This window comes from Saimiri boliviensis, chromosome 11, assembly GCF_048565385.1.
Source record: "Saimiri boliviensis isolate mSaiBol1 chromosome 11, mSaiBol1.pri, whole genome shotgun sequence".
Lineage (NCBI taxonomy): Eukaryota > Metazoa > Chordata > Mammalia > Primates > Cebidae > Saimiri > Saimiri boliviensis.
Window position 1 is genome coordinate 60,029,624 of NC_133459.1, and position 22,091 is coordinate 60,051,714.

The 22,091-nt window shown below is 43.6% G+C and overlaps 1 protein-coding gene across 3 annotated transcripts in view; it reads right to left on the minus strand.

Annotated features, from left to right (window-relative positions):
- The window catches only part of TM2D1 (TM2 domain containing 1), a 39,498-nt gene extending 23,083 nt beyond the window's left edge, over nt 1–16,415 (minus strand). For all 3 annotated transcript variants that reach the window (XM_074380916.1, XM_074380915.1, XM_074380914.1), the window contains exons 1-3: nt 16,224–16,415; nt 14,678–14,747; nt 3,624–3,732 (exon numbers count right to left, since the gene is read on the minus strand). In XM_074380916.1, coding sequence (XP_074237017.1) covers nt 3,624–3,732; nt 14,678–14,747; nt 16,224–16,391 — 347 coding nt within the window. In that variant the 5' untranslated portion in view covers nt 16,392–16,415. The remainder of the gene's footprint in view (nt 1–3,623; nt 3,733–14,677; nt 14,748–16,223) is intronic.
- Between the last annotated feature and the right edge of the window lie 5,676 nt (nt 16,416–22,091).

The following is a 22,091-nucleotide window of genomic DNA, read 5'->3' on the forward strand; positions in this document are numbered from 1 at the left end:
TACTTAGGAGGCTGAGGCAGGAGAATTGCCTGAGCCCAGGAGGCGGAGGTTGCGGTGAGCCGAGATCGCGCCATTGCACTCCAGCCTGGGCAACAAGAGTGAAACTCCGTCTCAAAAAAAAAAAAAAAAAAAAAGGAAAATATTTAAAGTTATGAGATTGCCATATGAATATAGATAGAAAAAAAAGAGAGATCCAAAGGCTCACCCAGAGGTTCTCCAATATTAAGAGACTAAGGAGAAGAGAAGAAATCAGAAAGGCTAAGGAGCTGTTTCTAACAGTAAAGAAGTGAAACTAGAAGAGTACGGTATCCTGGAAGTCAAGAGAAGATAGTGTATTTAGGAGAAAAGAGTGATTAACTGTGCCAAATGTGCCTGGTGGGTCATATACCATGTCTGATAATTTAATAAAAATTTTAAGAAATCACTAGTGAGGCCGGGCGCGGTGGCTCAAGCCTGTAATCCCAGCACTTTGGGAGGCCGAGGCGGGTGGATCACGAGGTCGAGAGATCGAGACCATCCTGGTCAACAAGGTGAAACCCCGTCTCTACTAAAAATACAAAAAGTTAGCTGGGCATGGTGGTGCGTGCCTGTAATCTCAGCTACTTAGGAGGCTGAGGCAGGAGAATTGCCTGAGCCCAGGAGGCGGAGGTTGCGGTGAGCCGAGATCGTGCCATTGCACTCCAGCCTGGGTAACGAGAGCGAAACTCCGTCTCAAAAAAAAAAAAAAAAAAAAAGAAATCACTAGTGATCTTAGCCTGAGCAACTGTGGTGATACAGTGAGGGCATAAGACAGAAAAGAGTGAGCTTAAGAAACCATGGGAGAGCTGGGCACAGTAGCATGTTCCTACAGTCTCAGTTACTTGGGAGGCTGAGTGGGGAGAATTGTTTGTGGCCAAGAAATCAAGGTTGCAGTATGCTATGATAGTGTCTGCGAATGGCCACTGCAGTCCAGTTTCCTGGGCAGCATAGCAAGTTCCCTGTCTCTAAAAAAAATTTTTAAATAAAAAATAATTAATATATTAAAAATAAAAGTATGAGAGAAAAATAATTTATTAGATAACTTTTTGGGTTTGAGACGGCGTCTCACTCTGTTGCCCAGGCTGGAGTACAGTGGCAAGATATTGGCTCAAGGCAACCTCCACCTCCCAGGTTCCAGCAATTCTCCTGCGTCAGCCTCCCAAGTGGCCGGGACTGCAGGTGTGCACCACCACACTCCGCTAACTTTTGTATTTTTAATAGAGAAAGGGTTTCACTATTTTGGCAAGCTGATTTCAAACTCTTGAACTCAGGTGATCCACCCACCCCGGCCTCCCAAAGAGACAGCCATAACTATAATTTTGAAGTCAAATTTCATCATGTAAGAGCTCTGCTTATAATCCTGTTTTGGTTTTGTGATTGTTTTTTTCCTGCATTGCCCTCCATATTTGTAGGGAGTTAGGAAAAGCAGAGAAATAACTTAGAACCCAATGCAAAAACTCAAGCTGTAATCTAATGGGTAGTAACAGTGGGAGAAAGAAGTGAGCAAATTTGGGAAATATTAACAAAGCAAAAGCAAACAATCGGCCGGGCGCGGTGGCTCAAGTCTGTAATCCCAGCACTTTGGGAGGCCGAGGCGGGTGGATCACGAGGACGAGAGATCGAGACCATCCTGGTCAACATGGTGAAACCCCGTCTCTACCAAAAATACAAAAAATTAGCTGGGCATGGTGGCACGTGCCTGTAATCCCAGCTACTCAGGAGGCTGAGGCAGGAGAATTGCTTGAACCCAGGAGGCGGAGGTTGCGGTGAGCCGAAATCGCACCATTGCACTCCAGCCTGAGTAACAAGAGCGAAACTCCGTCTCAAAAAAAAAAAAAAAAAAAAAAAAAAAAAGCAAACAAGCTACATGTGGGGAATGGGGAAAAAGGAGAAGTCAAAAGAAGACTCTAAGACCGGCCGGTGGCTCATGTCATAATCCCAGCACTTTGGGAGGCCAAGGCAGGTGGATAACCTGAGGTCAGGAGTTCGAGACCAGCCTGGCCAACATGGTGAAAGCCCGTCTCTACTAAAACTACAAAACTTAGCCGGATGTGGTGGCAAGTACCTGTAATCCCAGCTACTCAGGAGGAATAGTCTAATGGTGGTTTCTTTTTTTTTTTTTTCCCCCTTTTTAAGGTTCAATTCATCTGTACAGTGGTTTATTTCTTGAAACAACTAAAACTAAGTGCCATTAAATAGAATGTAACAATAAACATTTTTAGGCTGAAAATATAATGTCAACAATTAAAAATAGATAAAACTAAATCACGTTTTTAATACAATGAAGAAATGTAAGAATAATAAGCTTTAACAGAAATAGATATCAATCTTCAAAATTCTTTTTTAAAAAATTTCAATTTTAATGCTTTTAGAGACAGGGTCTCACTTGGTTATTGCAATCATAGCTCACCACAACTTCGAACTCCTGGGTTCAAGCAATTCTCCACCCTGCCTCCCAGTGGCAAGGACCACAGGCAAGCACCACCTCACCGGGCTGATTTTTGTATTTTTTGTAGAGACAGGGTCTCCCTACTTTTCACAGGCTGTCCCCAACTCCTGGCCTCAAGTGATTCTCCTGCCTTGGCCTCCCAAAGTGCTGGGATTATAAGTGTAAGCCACTGCAGTAGGCCTAAAGTCCTTTAAATAGAGAAATTCCTAAGAAAAGAAAGCCATCTGTCTTACTATTCCAAACTAATCATTTTTGTTGTTGTTTTTATAAAAGACAGTGTCTCACTATATTGCTCAGGGTGAACTTCCGGCCTCCTCTGGCCTCAGCCTTTTGAGTAGCTAGGACTAAAGGCATGTATCACTGTGCCCAGCTAGCCAAACTGACAACTTTGAATTCTGTTTAACATTACCGTTCATCATCCATAGTTATTACAAAGAATAAAACCAAGTTTAAAATGCCCTTTATGTGCAAATAATTAATTTGTATTTTTCTGATATAATATGTACACAATCACTATTTGTACTGTAGAAAAATCCTGTATTTTGAAGACAATTTTTTCGTAACTCAATTAGTGGCACAAACTGACTGACCTGAATTAACATGGCATGAGGCCATTGATACTCTTTATTTATCCCACATACTAACTACTCAGGTCAACTTGATTGGTGAACTGCATTTATTAAAAAACTCACACACACACAGTTGGCTGGGTGTGGTGGGTCATGCCTGTAAATCCCAGCACTTTGGGAGGCTGAGGTGGGAGGATCACGTGAGGCTAGGAGTTCAAGACCAGCCCTGGGTAACATAGGGAGACCTCGTCTCTAACAAAGTATTTTAAAATTAGCCAGGCATGGTGATACAAACCTGTAGTCCAGCTACTTGGGGGGCTGAGGTGGAAGGGCTGCTTGAGCCTGGGAGGTTGAGGTTGAAGTGAGACATGCTATGCCACTGCACTCCAACCTGGGTCATTGAGCAAGACCTTGTCTCAAAAACTAAAAAACAAACACTTAAAATAGAAGTTTTCTGATACAAGCAAAAAGATAAAAGATACATTTTCAGGATATTCCCCATAAATTATCTCATCTCTTTACTCTATGTAATCAAGATACAATACAGGCAAGTAATCTGAAAATTTAAGTTTCAGTAATGTACTTACACATTTCGGCAAGATATGGGCTTGAAAAAACCAACTTCATTCCCAGTAAAATGTGTTTCATTGCCACTAGAATCCTTACAAGTTATGTTGGGTGCTGGAAAACATGAAACTGAAGGCAGAAAAAGTCAAGAAACTGTTACTTTTTTTTTTTTCTGTAGAAATAGCATGTAATTGTTCTAGGACTAGCAAATATGTTATAACAAACTACATCCCAAGATAACATGACACAAGCTTTTAATTTTAGATAGGAAAAGTGACATTACATATGTACTTATATGCAAGATGAATATAAAATGGTATAGCAGTCTCATAATACAAAAATACAAGAATTGTCACACTGGATTAGATTCGTGGCTAATCTAATTCAATCTCCTGCCTCTGACAAAGGTAACAAAGGAAGAATTGCACAATGTTACTGCCCTTTACTTCATCTCCAGAATTAAGAATGCCTCTCAAATTTTTGTTGGAATTCAATGGGCAATTTATCTATTAAATTATTTTAACATAATCTAAGTTTGTATTTTTAGCTTATATCAACTATTATAGACAATTACTGCCACAAATTATTTTCATTCATTCTATATGTATTTGTTTCTCAATTCCCTCTAGGGTTTGATACAGATTATTTCAGAACTTAAGCAATCTTGAGCTTTCCTCATAACTCAAATGACAACATAAGAGGAAGCAACACTTACAGACCCAGACAAGCACTGCCTTCACAGCTTTATAGCCTCGTGGTGTAAAGAACGAGACCTTTGGAATGACAACCTACCTGGACATTGCTCCTTTCAGAACTTTGGATTCTTTATAGGTAAAAATAGTACTAAAGGAGCCGGGCGTGGTGGCCATGCCTATAATCCCAGCACTTTGGGAGGCTGAGGTGGGCAGATTAGGAGTTCAAGAGCAGCCTGGGCAACATGGCGAAACTCCATCCTTACAAAAAATAAAATAAAATAATTGGTTGGGTGTGGTAGTGCTCACCTGTAGTCAGAAGGCTGAGGCAGACCCAGGAGGTTGAGGCTGCAGTGAGCCGTGATCATGCCACTGCACTCCAGCCTGGGCAACACAGTAAGACCATCTCAAAAAAACAAAAAAAAAAAAAAAAGGAAAATACAAAGAGATGTTGCAAAACTTAACAGACAATTGATACATAGCTATTTGGCTACCTGCCTTGGCACAGGGATAAAATTTGACTTTTGTAAATGAATTACTATCATATCCCTTAGATTATATTTCTTGAAAATCTTCCAACTTAGATCATCCTTTTGATTAGCTATAAAGCAGACAACTCAAAACTGAGGTTAGCGAATGTCTGAAATGCTGATATAAATTCTATGTCACTGAAAGGAGATCAACATGGTTTTAGATCAGTCATTCTTTTTTTTTTTAAGAGATAGGAGGAGTTTTCTATGTTGGCCAGGCTGGAACTCGTGGCCTCAAGTGATTTTTCTGCCTCAGGCACTCAAAGTACTGGTATTACAGGCGTAAGCCACTGTAATGTTACTGGCCCTAAATCAGTAAAATCAGTAATTCTTAACTGGGGGCATTTTTGCCCCCCAGAGGACTTTTGGCAAGGTCTGGAAACATTTTTGGTTGTCACTAGGGAGATGCTACGGGCATCTAGTGAGTAGAGACCAGAGATACTCAAAAACATCCTACAGTGCGTAAGACAGCCTCCCCACAACAATGAATTACCCAGTCCAAAATAGCAATAGCACTGAGGCTAAGAAACTCTGCTCTAGATCACTCATCTTCAAAAAAATTCTGCACATACACCTGCTATAAATTAAATTTTTATAAGCCATATATGCCCTCACACATTTAAGCAGACATCTAAAAAATAATTTATTTTTTTGAGACAGAGTCTCGCTCTGTCACCAGGCTGAAGTGCGGTGCCTCATGGCAACCTCTGCCTCCTAGGTTCAAGTGAGTCTCCTGCCTCAGCCTCCTGACTAGCTGAGAATATAGGTGTGCACCACCATGCCTGGCTAATTCTTATATTTTTAGTAGAGACGGGGTTTCACCATGTTGGCCAGGATAATCTCGATCTCTTGATCTTGGGATCTGCCTACCTCAGTCTCCCAAAATGCTAAGATTACAGGCGTGAACCACTGCACCAGGCCTAAAATTTTTCATCATGAATTTAAATGGTTGCAAAAACATGTAATTTCCAGTTTGTTTATTTATTGAAACTGAGTCTCACTCTACGGCATAGGTTGGACTGCATGGGTATAATCACTGCAACCTCCATCTCCTAGGTTCAAGCAATTCTTATGCCTCAGCCTCTCCAGAAGTTGGGATTATAGGCACCTGCCACCATGCCCGACTTATTTTTATATTTTTAGTAGAGAAGGGGTTTGACCATGTTGGCCAGGCTGGTCTCGAACTTGGCCTCAAGAAATTCACCCACCTCAGTCTCCCAATAGGTGTGAGCCATTGTACCCAGCCTCCAATATATTTAATACTGTCATTAAAATTAAAATGTTGCCGGGCGCGGTGGCTCAAGCCTGTAATCCTAGCACTTTGGGAGGCCGAGGCGGGTGGATCACGAGGTCAAGAGATCGACACCATCCTGGTCAACATGGTGAAACCCTGTCTCTACTAAAAATACTAAAAATTAGCTGGGCATGGTGGCACGTGCCTGTAATCCCAGCTACTCAGGAGGCTGAGGCAGAAGAATTGCCTGAACCCAGGAGGCGGAGGTTGCGGTGAGCCGAGATCACGCCATTGCACTCCAGCTTGGGCAACAAGAGCGAAACTCCGTCTCAAAAAAAAAAAAAAAAAAAAAAAAATTAAAATGTTATAGCACTCTTTAAAGTGGAATCTAAAAACAACAGCAATTTGACAGGCATCATGATCCACTGGAGAATAGATATGAAAGAGCTCTTTTCTAAAATTCAACAATTTTACATAAATTTTAGGAAAGGGTACACATTTAAAAGCTGAGAATTGGCTGGGCGTGGTGGCTCACACCTCTAATCACAGCACTTTGGGAGGCTAAGGCAGGCAGATCATTTGAGGTCTTAGCCTGACCAACATGGTAAAAGCCTATCTCTACTAAAAATATAAAAATCAGCAAGATGTGGTGGCACATACCTGTAATCCCAACTATTTGGGAGGCTGAGGCAGGAGAATCACTTGAACCTGGGAGGCGGAGGTTGTAGTGAGCAGAGATGGTGCCACTGCACTCCAGCCCGGGTGAGTGAGACTCCATTTCCAAAAAAAAGGCTGAGAAAATAGACAGGGTGCGGTCTAGGTCGGGTGCGGGTGGCTCATGCCTGTAATCCCAGCACTTTGGGAGGCCCAGGCAGCCGGACTGCTTGAGGCAAGGAGTTCAAGACCAGTCTGGCCAACATGGTGAAACCCATTTCTCCCAAAAATACAAAAAATTAGCCAGCCAGGCATGGTGACATGTGCCTGTGGTCCCAGCTACTCAGAAGACTGAGCCAGGAGAATTGCTGGAGCCTGGGAGATAGAGGCTGCAGTAAGCCACAATCATGCCACAGCACTCCAGCCTGGGTAACAGAGTGAGAACCCCATCTCAAAAAAAAAAAAAAAAGGAGCCGGGCACGGTGGCTCAAGCCTGTAATCCCAGCACTTTGGGAGGCCGAGGCGGGTGGATCACGAGGTCAAGAGATCGAGACCATCCTGGTCAATATGGTGAAACCCCGTCTCTACTAAGAATACAAAAAAAAATAGCTGGGCGTGGTGGCGCATGCCTGTAATCCCAGCTACTCAGGAGGCTGAGGCAGGAGAATTGCCTGAACCCGGGAGGCGGAGGTTGCGGTGAGCCGAGATCGCGCCATTGCACTCCAGCCTGGGTAACAAGAGCGAAACTCCGTCTCAAAAAAAAAAAAAAAGGAGTCTTCCAGAATATCTGTAAACACAGGGTTTTTTCCTCAAAAAGTAGCTTTAAATTGTTTCATATCCTCAAGCCAGTAAGTAGATTAAGTGTGCCACAAAGCACAGTATTACTAGATTGTAGTTCATTTTTCTCTAAAAGTATTTATTACCTTGCACTTGCTCAGTCTGAAGCTGCCATTTTCTTGTCATACAGCCTTGTGAGATCTTTCTGCAGATTATCTAAAATCAGGTCTTAAAGAGACAGTTGCAATACAAAACACTAATTATGATTCCAGTTGGGGTTATTTTCCAATATACCTTGCCTAATAGAAATGCACTGTTTTTTCTTTTTGTTTTTTTTGTTTGTTTGTTTGTTTGTTTGTTTTGAGATGACAGGTTTCTGTGCAAAACTTTTAAAAACCAAGTATTTCTAGGTGAGTTGCAAAAATGCCTTGTAAAAAATATTAAAAACTAAAGAGCCCTAACCAGGCACAGTAGTTCATCTCAGCACTTTGGGAGGCCAAGGTAGGTGGATCACAAGGTCAGGAGTTTGAGACTCGCCTGGCCAACAAGGTGAAACTCCATCTCTACTAAAAATATAAAAATTGGCCAGGCATGGTGGCATGTGCTGTAATCCCAGCTAGTAAGGAGGCTAAGGCAGGAGAATCACTTGAACTCAGGAGGCAGAGGTTGCAATAAGCTAAGATCGTGCCCTTGCATGCCAGCCTGAGTGACAAATCAAGACTCTGCCCCCCACTCCCCCAAAAAAAAACCTCTGAAAGAGCCCTATCTTTTGTTTCATTTTTGAGGCAAGGTCTCACCATCACCCAGGTTAGTGGCATGATTACAGCTCACTGTAGCCTCAACCTCCTGGGCTTTTAAGAGACCCTCCCACCTCAGTCTCCCAAGTAGGTGGGACTATAGGTATATGCCACCAAGCCAGCGTGATTTTTGTATTTTTTATAGAGACAGGCTTTTACCATGTTGCCCAGGCTGGTCTTGAACTCCTGGGCTCAAGCAATCCACCCATTTTGGCCTCCCAAAGGTGTGAGCCACCATGCCCAGCCAACCGTATCTATTTTTCAACTAGACAGTATAAATTGTCTAAAATCCCATATGTTGAGAGTTTTAGTTTTCAATATTTAATCATTTTGAATAGCTGACTGTATACAATACAAAAAAGATGAAAGAGAGAAAAAAGCCCAACACTCCAGGATTAGATACTCAGAAAAGACAGCATAGTGAAAAGAGGTATCACAGTGAAGGAATAACCACATGCAATGATTCAAGAATTTTGACATTTGTTTGAGCTACTTATTTCAAGGGATGAAATTTATACTTGATGAAAAAAAGATGAACTGTTGCTCCAAATATATAGACAGAAGACATGAGAAAATAATGAGAGAAACTCAGACTGATTTGTTTGAAACGATAGAGAACTCCAAAGAGCAGTACTTTAGAACTAGATAGATTTGGATTTAAGCCCTAACTCTGTCACTTAACTAGCATGTTCCTTCAGGAAAAATAAAACCCCTCTGAATCGTGTTTCCCATCTGTGACATGGGATATATCTTTTGTACTCCTGTTACATACATATAAAAAGCATAGAGGCCGGGCACAGTGGCTCACGTCTATAATCCCAGCACTTTAGGAGGCCAAGGAGGGTGATCACTTGATGCCAGGAATTCAAGACCAGCCTGGTCAATATGGCGAAACCCCATCTCTACTAAAAATACAAAAATTAGCCAGGCATCGTGACCCACACCTGTAGTCCCAGCTACTGGAAAGGCTGAGTCACAAGAATTGCTTGAACCTGAGAGGCGGTGATTGCAGTGAGCCCAGATAGCACCACCGAGTTCAAGTCTGAGTGACAGAACAAGACTGTCTCAAAAAAAAAAAAAAAAAAAGAAAAGAAAGAAAGAAAGAAAAAGAAAAAGCACATGGTGTGTAAAACATGGTGTTTGGTTAGAAAAAGTATTCAGGCCGGGCGCGGTGGATCAAGCCTGTAATCCCAGCACTTTGGGAGGCCGAGGCGGGTGGATCATGAGGTCGAGAGATCGAGACCATCCTGGTCAACATGGTAAAACCCCGTCTCTACTAAAAATACAAAAAATTAGCTGGGCATGGTGGCGCGTGCCTGAAATCCCAGCTACTCAGGAGGCTGAGGCAGGAGAATTGCCTGAACCCAGGAGGCGGAGGTTGCGGGGAGCCGAGATCGCGCCATTGCACTCCAGCCTGGGTAACAAGAGCGACACTGTCTCAAAAAAAAAAAAAAAAAGAAAAAGTATTCAAAAAGTGTTTAGGGGCCAGGTGCAGTGACTCGCCTGTCATCCCAGCAATTTGGGAGGCCAAGGCAGGAGGATCGCGTGAGCCCAGGAGTTTAAGACAAGCCTGAGCAACATAGTGACACTTTGTCTCTAAAGAAAAAAAAAAATTCGCCAGGCACGGTTGCATGTGCTTATAGTCCCAGCTACCGGGGAGACTAAGGCAGGAAGATTTCCTGAGTCTGAGATTCAGGCTTCTAGTGAGCTATGATCCCGCCTCTGCACTACAGCCTGGGCTACAGAGCAGAGACTCTCTCTACCCAACCCCGCACCCCAAAGTGTGTGTGTGTGTGTGTGTGTGTGTGTGTGTGTGCGCCTGTGTGTGTGATTCCCCACTCTAAGAAATCAGAGAACTTCAATATTTAGAAGACTAATAAAGAAATGAATATAGGCCGGGCGCGGTGGCTCAAGCCTGTAATCCCAGCACTTTGGGAGGCCGAGGCGGGTGGATCACAAGGTCGAGAGATCGAGACCATCCTGGTCAACATGGTGAAACCCCGTCTCTACTAAAAATACAAAAAAATTAGCTGGGCATGGTGGCACGTGCCTGTAATCCCAGCTACTCAGGAGGCTGAGGCAGGAGAATTGCCTGAGCCCAGGAGGCGGAGGTTGCGGTGAGCCAAGATCGAGCCATTGCACTCCAGCCTGGGTAACAAGAGCGAAACTCCGTCTCAAAAAAAAAAAAAAAAAATGAATATAACATTGTGAGTGGCTATAAAATTAATGTAAGATTTTATGATATGAAATTAATCAATTCAAAAGAAGCCTACGACCCCAGAGTTTATTTGTTTAGACATACCTTATTATGACTTCATTTCATCCTTGTAAGAACTTGTTAAGTAAGCAAATTCATAATGTTTCCTTCTTTTCCTTTCACAAATAGGAAAACTGAGGTTCCAAGAAATTAAATGAGTTGACTAAAGAGCAAGTAATACTCTCTAAATCCTAGACTAAAACTCATGACTCTTAATCAGTACTCTTTCCATTATATCATAATTATCCCATGAAAACACTGATTTCAGCAATAAGCAAAAATAAATGAATCGGTATGACAAGATCAAATAAGCCAGTTATCAATAAATGTTAACTAGTAGACAAAATTAAGCAACATGCTGCAAGCCTGAAAACAATTCAATTTGCAGTTTTCTTGCAAACAGGTTTGGTTCTGACCAATATCTAGAATTTAGATAATATCAATTCAGGCCAATAACCATACAGTATTCATTATAAAAAGCAGCAATGTGGTTTGTTTGTTTGGTTTATTTTTAGAGATAGGGTCTCACTCTGTTGCCCAGGCTGGAGTGAAGTGGCATGATCACAGCTCACTGTAACCTCCAACTCCTGGACTCAAGACATCCTATAACTTCAGACTACCAAATAGCCAGGATTACAGGCACACACTACCACACCTGGTGTAGAAAGCAGCAATGTTTTTCAAATACAGAAATGCTAAACCAGCTGGGCACGGTGGCTCACGCCTGTAATCCCAGCACTTTGGGAGGCCAAGGCGGGCAGATCACGAGGTCGGGAGTTTGAGACCAGCCTGACGAACATGGTGAAACCCCGTCTCTACTAAAAATATAAAAATTAGCTGGGCATGGTGGTGTGTACCTGTAATCCCAGCTATTCAGGAGGCTGAGGCAGGAGAATCACTTGAACCCAGGAGGTGGAGGTTGCAGTGAGCTGATATCACGCCAGTGCACTCTAGCCTGGGTGACAGAGCAACACCATCTCAAAATAAAACAAAACAAAACAAAAGGTAAACCAGAAATAATGTAATCAGACAATGAAGTTTCATAAAGGACTAAATCTAGCCTGGGCAACTTTGCAAAAAATATTCATCTGGGACTGGTGTCTTATGTCTGTAATCCCAGTAACTTGGGTGGCTAAAGCAAGGGGATCGCTTGAGTCTCGAAGATGAAGGCTGCAGTGAGCCATGATCACATCATGGCACTTCAGCCTGGGCTACAGAGCAGCAAGACTGTATCCGAAAACAAATAAAAAAATGCCAGGCGCAGTGCCTCACGCCTGTAATCTAACAGTTTGGGAGGCCGAGGCAAGTGGATTGCTTGAGCTCAGGAGTTAGAAACCAGCATGGGCAACACGGTGAAACCCCATCTCTACAAAAAAATGCTAAAATTTAGCCTGGCATGGTGAGGCTGAGGTGGGAGGATCACTCGAGCCTGGGAGGTAGAGGTTATAGTGAGCAGAGATCCTGCAACAGCACTCCAGCATGGGTGACAGAGTAAGACTCTTATCTCCAAAAAAAAAAAAAAAAAAAAGAGAGAGAAATAAAGTTGGCAAGAACCAACCCAATCACCATATATTTAGCATTAAAATATGGAGAGTGCTAGATTTGGAAAATAATCATTTTGCAACTATCAGAGTAAAGAATAGTTCCAGGGAACACTTTTTCCATTTTACGGAATGAAGTGTTGACCATTCTATAAAAAAAGAATAATTTGGCCGGGCGCGGTGGCTCAAGCCTGTAATCCTAGCACTTTGGGAGGCCGAGGCGGGTGGATCACGAAGTCAAGAGATCGAGACCATCCTGGTCAACATGGTGAAACCCTGTCTCTACTAAAAATACAAAAAATTAGCTGGGCATGGTGGCGTGTGCCTGTAATCCCAGCTACTCAGGAGGCTGAGGCAGGAGAATTGCCTGAACCCAGGAGGCGGAGGTTGCGGTGAGCAGAGATCGCGCCATTGCACTCCAGCCTGGGTAACAAGAGTGAAACTCTGTCTCAAAAAAAAAAAAAAAAGAATAATTCGGCCGGGCGCGGTGGCTCAAGCCTGTAATCCCAGCACTTTGGGAGGCTGAGGCGGGTGGATCACGAGGTCGAGCGATCGAGACCATCCTGGTCAACATGGTGAAACCCCGTCTCTACTAAAAACACAAAAAATTAGCTGGGCATGGTGGCGTGTGCCTGTAATCCCAGCTACTCAGGAGGCTGAGGCAGGAGAATTGCCTGAACCCGGGAGGCGGAGGTTGCTGTGAGCCGAGATCGCGCCATTGCACTCCAGCCTGGGTAACAAGGGCAAAAACTCCGTCTCAAAAAAAAAAAAAAAAAAAGAATAATTCAGGCCAGAATCATTAATGGTATGTAAATCTGGGGGTGGTAGGGAGAAATTTGCATGGCCTTAATGAGTATCCCTTTAGATTATTTGTAGTTGCAAAGAAAAAAATACTATACAGTAGAAAGCTGAGTGATCAACAATTAACATCACCAAGGAAAAAGAGATAGTTACCATGTGCCCCCAGATGTGAGATGTCAGGAAGGACACTACACCAATTACGTTATTTTACAGTGTGGTATGTATATCCTAAGTCTAATCATAAGGAAATATCAGACAATCCCAATGAGGAACATATCAAACATGTAAGTAAATGCTATAAAGCACAAAGAAAGTTGTGGAATGAAATATACCAATAAAACTAAATGTGAGCTGGGTACGGTGGCTCACGCCTGTAATCCCAGTACTTTGGGAGGCTGAGGCAAGTGGATCACAAGGTCAAGAGATCAAGACCATCCTGGCTAACATGGTGAAATCCATTCTCTACTAAAAATATAAAAATTAGTTGGGTGTGGTGGTACCCACCTGTAGTCCCAGCTACTCGGGAGGCTGAGGCAGGAGAATCGCTTGAACTCAGGAGGTGGAGGTTGCAGTGGGCCGAAATCACCACTGTACTCCAGCCTGGTGACAGAGCAAGACTCTGTCCCAGCCAAGCACAGTGGCTCACATCTGTAATCCCAGCACTTTGGGAGGCCGAGACAGGCGGATCACCTGAGGTTGGAGTTCGACACCACCTTAACTGACATGGAGAAACCCCGTCTCTACTAAAAATACAAAAAATTAGCCAGGTATGGTGGTGCATGACTGTAATCTCAGCTACTCAGGAGACTGAGGTAGAAGAATCACTTGAACCTGGGAGGCGGAGGTTGTAGTGAGCCAAGATCGCACCATTGCACTCCAGGGCAACAAGAGCGAAATTCAATCTCAAAAAAAAAAAGAAAACTAAACTAAATGTAATATCTGATTTTAGGATCCTGTACTGGGAGAAAATGCTAAAAAGGCATGATTTAGGCTATTTGATAAAATAAGAATATGGATGAGATTAAAGCATGTGTATTAATATTAAATTTACTAAAGTTTATAACTGAACTGTATTTATGTTAAGAGAATATTAACATACTTTTTATTTTTTATTTTTTGGAGACAGCGTCTTGCTCTGTCGCCCAGGCTGGAGTGCAGTGACACCATCAGGGCTTACTGCAGACTTACCTCCTGGGCTCAGGTAATCCCCTCACATCAGCCTCCCAAGTAACTGGGACTACACATGTACACCACCATGCCTGGCTAGCTTTTTGTATTTTTTTTTTTTTTTTGAGACGCAGTTTCGCTCTTGTTACCCAGGCTGGAGTGCAATGGCACGATCTCGGCTCACCGCAACCTCCGCCTCCTGGGTTCAGGCAATTCTCCTGCCTCAGCCTCCTGACTAGCTGGGATTACAGGCAAGCGCCACCATGCCCAGCTACTTTTTTGTGTTTTTAGTAGAGACGGGGTTTCACCATGTTGACCAGGATGGTCTCGATCGCTCGACCTCATGATCCACCCGCCTCGGCCTCCCAAAGTGCTGGGATTACAGGCTTGAGCCACCGCGCCCGGCTATTTATTTATTTTTTAAGATAGGGTTTCACCATGATGGCCAGGCTGGTCTTGAACTCCTGACCTCAGGTGATCCACCCACCTCGGCCTCCCAAAGTGCTAGGATTACAGGCGTGAGCCACTGCACCTGGCCTATTAATTACTTTTAGTGATCATACATTGACCTATGAAATCATGTTTTTAAAATTATTTTTAAAGACACATTTCTGGAAGTCTTACCATGAGCTGTGTAGTTTGTACAGTTAACTGGTTCTTGCGTAGCTTCATTTATTTTTGGATCTTTACAAATATATGTAAAAAAAAAGTTAAGGAAATATAGACTACATTCCAACACAACACATTATCATGCCTTTACTATTCATATTATATACTCATGTTGATATTCACATGTACATAGAGGCTGCTAGTTTGTCCAAGTCAATAAGCATATGTACAAACCTATTTTAGTATTGCTAAATAATACCTGAGGCAGGAGGATCACTGGAGCCCAGGATTTTGGGAAGAACAGCCTGGGCAAGATAATGAGACGTCTGACGTCTGTCTCTACAAATAATATAATAATACATAAACATTACAATAAACCTTTAAATTTGTGCCATAGATAGCCACATTTTCACTCATGAGAAAACAGAGTTCAAATAAGCCACCAAAGGTTACAAAGCACAACAGAAATTTGTCCACTGAGGCCTAGAGCAGTGGCTCATGCCAACGGGGTTGCAGATCGCTTGAGACCAGGAGTTCAAGACCAGCCTGGCCAACGTTGCATAATCCGTCTCTACTAAAAATACAAAAACTAGCCGAGCACAGCGGCTCACGCCTGTAATTCCAGCACTTTGGGAGGCTGAGGCCAGTGGATCACCTGAGGTCGGGAGTTGGAGACCAACCTGACCAACATAAAGAAACCCCGTCTCTACTAAAAATACAAAATTAGCTTGGCATGGTGGTTTATGCCTGTAATCCCAGCTATTCGGGAGGCTTAGGCAGGAGAATCACTTGAACCAGGGAGGCAAACGTTGCGGTGAGCTAAGATCTGCCATTAGGCTCCAGCTTGGGCAACAAGAGTAAAACTCCATCTCAAAAAAATAAATAAAAATAAAATGAAAACACAAAAATTAGCCAGGTGTGGTGGCGCATGCCTGTAGTCCCAGCTACTCAGGAGGCTGAGGCAGGAGAACTGCTTGAACCCAGGAGACGGAGGTTGCAGTTAGCTGTGATGGTGGCACTGTACCCCAGCCTCGGTGACAGAGCGAGGCCCTGTCTCAAAATAAAGAAAAAGAAAACAGAAATCTGTCCACTGGTAGTCTAGCATCTCATGAAGTTTGAAGACGACATGAGGTAATATACATGAAGTTAACGATAAATGGGCAACACACATCGGCTAGACTGCTATTATCTTCCCCCTGGGATGAGTTGGCAAACATTTCCAAGGTAGAGACTATCAATCCTTGCATTACTTGTGTCTAGAACGGGGCCTGGCATACTTCAACTACATATTTTATTGAACAAGTAAGCACACTTGTAAAAAAGAAAAACAAGCTGGATAGAAGAGGAAACGCCAATGACTAGAAAAATCATAAAGAAATCAAAAAGGTTGGCCTCTGGCCCTTCCATCTCCACAACTCTGTTCACCTTCAGGGATCTCTCAGTCTTCAGAAGCCACAAAGCAAGTTATCGTTTTCATTCACTACAGCCCTGGCCCGTGCCGAGGGCAGCGACCCACCTGCGACCCCAACCTCGCCTCCATGGGGGGTGTTCCCCACAGAGGATATTGTCCCACTTTGAGGTCCTCGCACTTAAGCGACTCCTCACCCCCGGCAGAGGTGGCGACAGCCCCCCAGGGTCCTGTGGTAACTGAGATGAACCACAGGACACCGAAGAGCCTGACAGTCACGGCCTCCGGAGCACACGGACCACAGGGCCAGGCGGCTGCCATCTTGGAGACAGACACTTCCTTCGCCACTTCCGCTTCCGCCTCCGCCCAGGAGCGGGCGGGAGAAAGGCAACAGAGCGAGGTTCTTAAAGGGACCTCGCAGAGGGTAGCGGCCAGTGCCGTCACTTCAGGTGTTCTTTTCCCTGTGAGCCCGTGGAATCACATTGGGAGACGTTTTTAAAATATGCGTGTCCCCGGTCCCTCGGGGCGAATTTTCCCCACGAATCCTTGGAAGGAGCTAAGGTCGATCTTTGGATACTGGAGGAAGGAAACGACTGGTTTAGGCAATCAGGTGCTTCACCCACTACTCGCATCCTTTGCTGCGGTTTCTCGGTCCTCGCAAAGTGCCAGCGGCGCCTGACATTGGGATCAGTGCTTTCCGGACATAATCGCTGTTAGTCCTGATAGAATTTGGGTTTACAGATAAGGAACAAGGCTCAAAGACGCTGAAACACACTGACCTTAGTCACTAAGTGACTCATTCGGAATGAAATTGATGTTTGCCAGATTTCAGATCTGTGCTCTTATTAATTGACATAACGTCCTCCTGATACTTTAGAGAAAGACTTTGGAAAGCTGTCACGAACAGAACTTAAAAACTCTGAGAGACATTACACCTTAAAAAAAAAAAAATTGACAATTTAGGTGGGGGATAATTTGGGGGGTGGAGGGTGTAACAAGAGGAAACCAAGTAGTCTATGACTAAATGAAAGTTTAAGATTTTTTCCCTCCATCTGTTGTTTTTAAATTTCTACATATTCTAAAAGTTCTGTGCCATCACAGAACTTTAATAGTGAGAAAAAAATTTTTAAGTTTAATCTTTTTTGTCTAACAATATGAAAATTTGAGGCCGGGCACGATGGCTCAAGCCTGTAATCCCAGCACTTTGGGAGGCCGAGGCGGGTGGATCACGAGGTCAAGAGATCGAGACCATCCTGGTCAACATGGTGAAACCCCGTCTCTACTAAAAATACAAAAAAAAATCAACTGGGCATGGTGGTGCGTGCCTGTAATCCCAGCTACTCAGGAGGCTGAGGCAGGAGAATTGCCTGAACCCAGGAGGCGGAGGTTGCGGTGAGCCGAGATCGCGCCATTGCACTCCAGCCTGGGGTAACAAGAGCGAAACTCCGTCTCAAAAAAAAAAAAAAAAAAAAAATGAAAATTTGAATTTGAGTGATGCTTCTTCATCCATACTTTAGCACTAACTTTGGTGGTTCTCAAACTTTGAGTAGCATCTGAATCTCCTGTAGTACTTTTTTTCTTTTTCTTTTTTTTTTTTTTTTTTTTTTTTGAGACGAAGTTTCACTCTCGTTACCCAGGCTGGAATGCAATGATGCGATCTCGGCTCACCTCAACCTCCGCCTCCTGGGCTCAGGCAATTCTCCTGCCTCAGCCTCCTGAGTAGCTGGGATTACAGGCACGCGCCACCATGCCCAGCTAATTTTTTGTATTTTTAGTAGAGACGGGGTTTCACCATGTTGACCAGGATGGTCTCGAAAAAAAGAAAAAAAAAAAAGAAAAAGAAGTGGTTGGAAGCTGGGCCTGGTGGCTCATGCCTGCAATCCCAGCACTCCAGGAGGCCAATGTGGAAGGATCACTTGAGTCCAGGAGTCTGAGTTCAAAACCAGCCTGGACAACATAGACTCTATCTCTACAAAAAGTAAAAAATTGCCTGGGCATGACTTTAGTCCTAGCTACTCAGAAAGCTGAGGCTGGAGAATCACTTGAGCCCAGAAGTTCAGGGCTGCAGTGAGCTGTGATTGTGCCACTGCACTCCAGGCTGGGCAATAGAGTGAGACCCTGTCTCAAAAAAAAAAAAAAAAAAAGGAGGAAAGGGGGAAAAAAGAAGGGTTTTGCAAGTGTTTTTTCTAAGTGTTAAAGCAGAGGCGACTCCCTTATCATGGAGACTCAAGTAGACTGGAATCTCCTGTTTTCAGAAAAAATTGGTCTTTTGGGGATCTATCTGCTTCCTTAAACCATGAGTTGAGCATGAGGAATTTTATTTTATTTTTTTTTAATTTTATTCATTTTGAGACAAAGTTTACTCTTGTTGTCCAGGCTGGAGTGCAATAGCACAATCTTAGCTCACCGCAACCTCCACCTCCTGGGTTCACGCAATTCTTCTGCCTCAGCCTCCTGAGTCACTGGGATTACAGGCATGCCCATCACACCTGGCTAATTTTTTTGTATTTTTAGTAGAGACGGAGTTTCTCCATGTTGGTCAGGTTGGTCTCGAACTCCTGACCTCAGGTGACCCGCCTGCCTTCACCTCCCAAAATGCTGGGATTACAAGCATGAGCCACTGTGCTCAGCCCTCTTTGCTGATTAATCCTATTACAAAATCAATTTTTACAGATGATTATGTATGATTATGTGTATACTCTTCTGCAGTATGTAAACTAAAAAGAACAAAAATGTTTCCCCCTGAAAGTAAAGAAACAATACAAAATTTTTTTTTTTTGAGATGGAGTTTTGCTCTTGTTACCCAGGCTGGAGTGCAATGGCGCGATCTCGGCTCACCGCAACCTCCGCCTCCTGGGTTCAGGCAATTCTCTTGCCTCAGCCTCCTGAGTAGCTGGGATTACAGGCACACACCACCATGCCCAGCTAATTTTTTGTATTTTTAGTAGAGACGGGGTTTCACCATGTTGACCAGGATGGTCTCGATCTCTTGACCTTGTGATCCACCCGCCTCGGCCTCCCAAAGTGCTGGGATTACAGGCTTGAGCCACCACGCCCGGCCAACAATACAAAATTTTTGACTCTTGAACTGGTGAAGGGTTTAAAAAAAAAAAATGTTGCTTCTTACTGCTCCTTAATCTATTTTCTCATGGCTCAGCAAAATATATTACTTTATTTCTTTGCAAACACAGTCTCTGATCACACGATCAATGCATTGTCTAAATTTAATAAGAACTTAAATCTCGATCTTTTCAATGCCTAATTTCTTTGTCACATAAAAATTCTATAGAATTGTATAGAAAGCAAAGAACGTAAATAGTACAAACCAAGGTGGAAATTGTTGGCAGAGACGTGAGGAAAAAGGATTACAAGTGAAGCCTGAAATGTAGTTTCCGGTGGGATTCAAGGGCGCTTACCTTGGATCTCTATACATTGGATCTTTTCATTCCTAAGGTTTTCACAGGCAACTGATTACATTAACAGATAGTTCTGCACTGTAGCAAAACTTTCTGAGGGAACCAACCTATTGTTTCCATAGTTAAGACAGAAACAGTAGGTAAAAGATTCTTCCTCCCAGTCTCTCTCTCTTTCTCTCTCTCTCTCTCTCTCTCTCTCTCTCCTCTCTCTCTCTCTTTTTCTTTTTGAGACAATCTCACTCTGTCGCCCAGGCTGGAGTGCAGTGGTGCAATCTTGGCTCACTGTAAGCTCCACCTGCTAGGTTCAAGCAATTCTCCCTGCCCTAGCCTCCTGAGTAGCTGGGATTACAGGTGCCCACCACCATGCTCGGCTAATTTTTGTATTTTTTTAGTTTAGCCGTGTTGGCCAGGCTGGTCTTGAACTCCTGACCTCAGGTGATCCCTTTTTTTTTTTCTTAATTTGACTGTGATGTACTGTGGCTGTGATCTTTTTTTTTGGAGGGTTGGCGGTAGTAGGGGAAGGATCTGGGTGGCCGGGCAGGGAAGAAGGGGAGGTAACAGCTGTGATCTTTTTCTCTGGTGATAAATTGATAAGTTTAGGGCTGTGCTAGATCTTTATTATACCCTTCTACACGACATTTGAAATTTGATTCTATCCATACTGTTGACTCCCCAGTATTTGTGATTGTGTCCTTTTTTCTGTGCACTGATCTAACTGCCTACCATCAACAATCAAATTAACGCCGGGCGCGGTGGCTCAAGCCTGTAATCCCAGCACTTTGGGAGGCCGAGGCGGGTGGATCACGAGGTCAAGAGATCGAGACCAGCCTGGTCAACATGGTGAAACCCCTTCTCTACTAAAAATACAAAAAATTAGCTGGGCATGGTGGCGCGTGCCTGTAATCCCAGCTACTCAGGAGGCTGAGGCAGGAGAATTGCCTGAACCCAGGAGGCGGAGGTTGCGGTGAGCCGAGATCGTGCCATTGCACTCCAGCCTGGGTTAACAAGAGCGAAACTCCGTCTCAAAAAAAAAAAAAAAAAAAAAAAAACAATCAAATTAACTTTGATTTACCACTTAGTAAGGCTTACTATTATATGCCAAGTACATTTTATCTTGAATGTCAAATGGAGGACCTAAAACTGACTTATCAAAGTCCTGCTTCTTAAAAAAAAAAACAGGACAAAACAAATTGGCTTTTCTCAATTTCACCAACAATATCCCTTTTATCAGGTTTAAAACTTGGAATCATTTTTACCTTTCAGTTTTTCCATCGTTCTCTTTTAATATGTTTAATCAGTACACAACGGATATTTGTAAGTGTTCCTTCTTTTATGTGATCACATTTTCACCCTATTCCAGGCATTCCTCATTTCCTGTGTACCTTGCTATTGTGACTGCTTAGTTCCTCTAGGACCTCTCTCCAACTTTCTCAATCCATTTTGCATAGATTAATCTTTTATTTAAAAACAAAAAACAGGCCGGGCGCGGTGGCTCAAGCCTGTAATCCCAGCACTTTGGGAGGCCGAGACGGGTGGATCACGAGGTCAAGAGATCGAGACCATCCTGGTCAACATGGTGAAACCCCGTCTCTACTAAAAATACAAAAAAATTAGCTGGGCATGGTGGCTCGTGCCTGTAATTCCAGCTACTCAGGAGGCTGAGGCAGGAGAATTGCCTGAACCCAGGAGGCGGAGGTTGCGGTGAGCCGAGATCGCGCCATTGCACTCCAGCCTGGGTAACAAGAGCGAAACTCCGTCTCAAAAAAACAAAAAACAAAAAACAAAAAACAAAAAACTGTACCTTTTAAATAGATAGATAGATTAAAAAAATTTTTTTTGAGATGGAGTTTTGCTCTGTTGCCCAGGCTGGAGTGTAGTAGCTCAGCCTCGGCTCACTGCAACCTCCGCCTACTGGGTTCAAGGGATTCTCCTGACTCAGCCACCCAAGTAGCTGGGACTACAGACGTGTACCACCATGCCTAGCTATTTTTTTTGTATTTTTAGTAGAGGCGGGGTTTCACCTTGTTAGCCAGGATGGTTTCAATCTCCTGACCACGTGATCCCCCTGCCTCGGCCTCCCAAAGTTCTAGGATTACAGGTGTGAGTTACCGTGCCATGCCCAATCCCCTTTTTGATATTTTTAAAATTTGTATTGAGATAGTGTGTTGCTCTGTCACCCAAACCAAAGTACAGTGATGGCAACATAGCTCACTGCAGCCTTCACCTCCTGGGCTCAAGCGATCCTCCTGCCTCAGCCTCCTAAGTAGCTGAAACTCCTATATCATCTTCAAACTTGTGTTTAAAATTAAAGAAGGCTGAGTGAGGTGGCTCATGCCTGTAATCCCAGCACTTTGGGAGGCTAAGGCAGGTGGATCATGAAGTCAAGAGATGGAGACCATCCTGGCCAACATAGTGAAACCTAGTCTCTACTAAAAATACAAAAATTAGCTGGGTGTGGTAGTGAGTGCCTGAAATCTCAGCTACTTGGGAGGCTGAGGCAGGAGAATTGCTGGAACTCAGGGGCAGAAGTTGCAGTGAACCACAATCACTCCTCTGCACTCCAGCCTGGATGACAGAGTGAGACTTGTGTCTTTTTTCTTTTCTG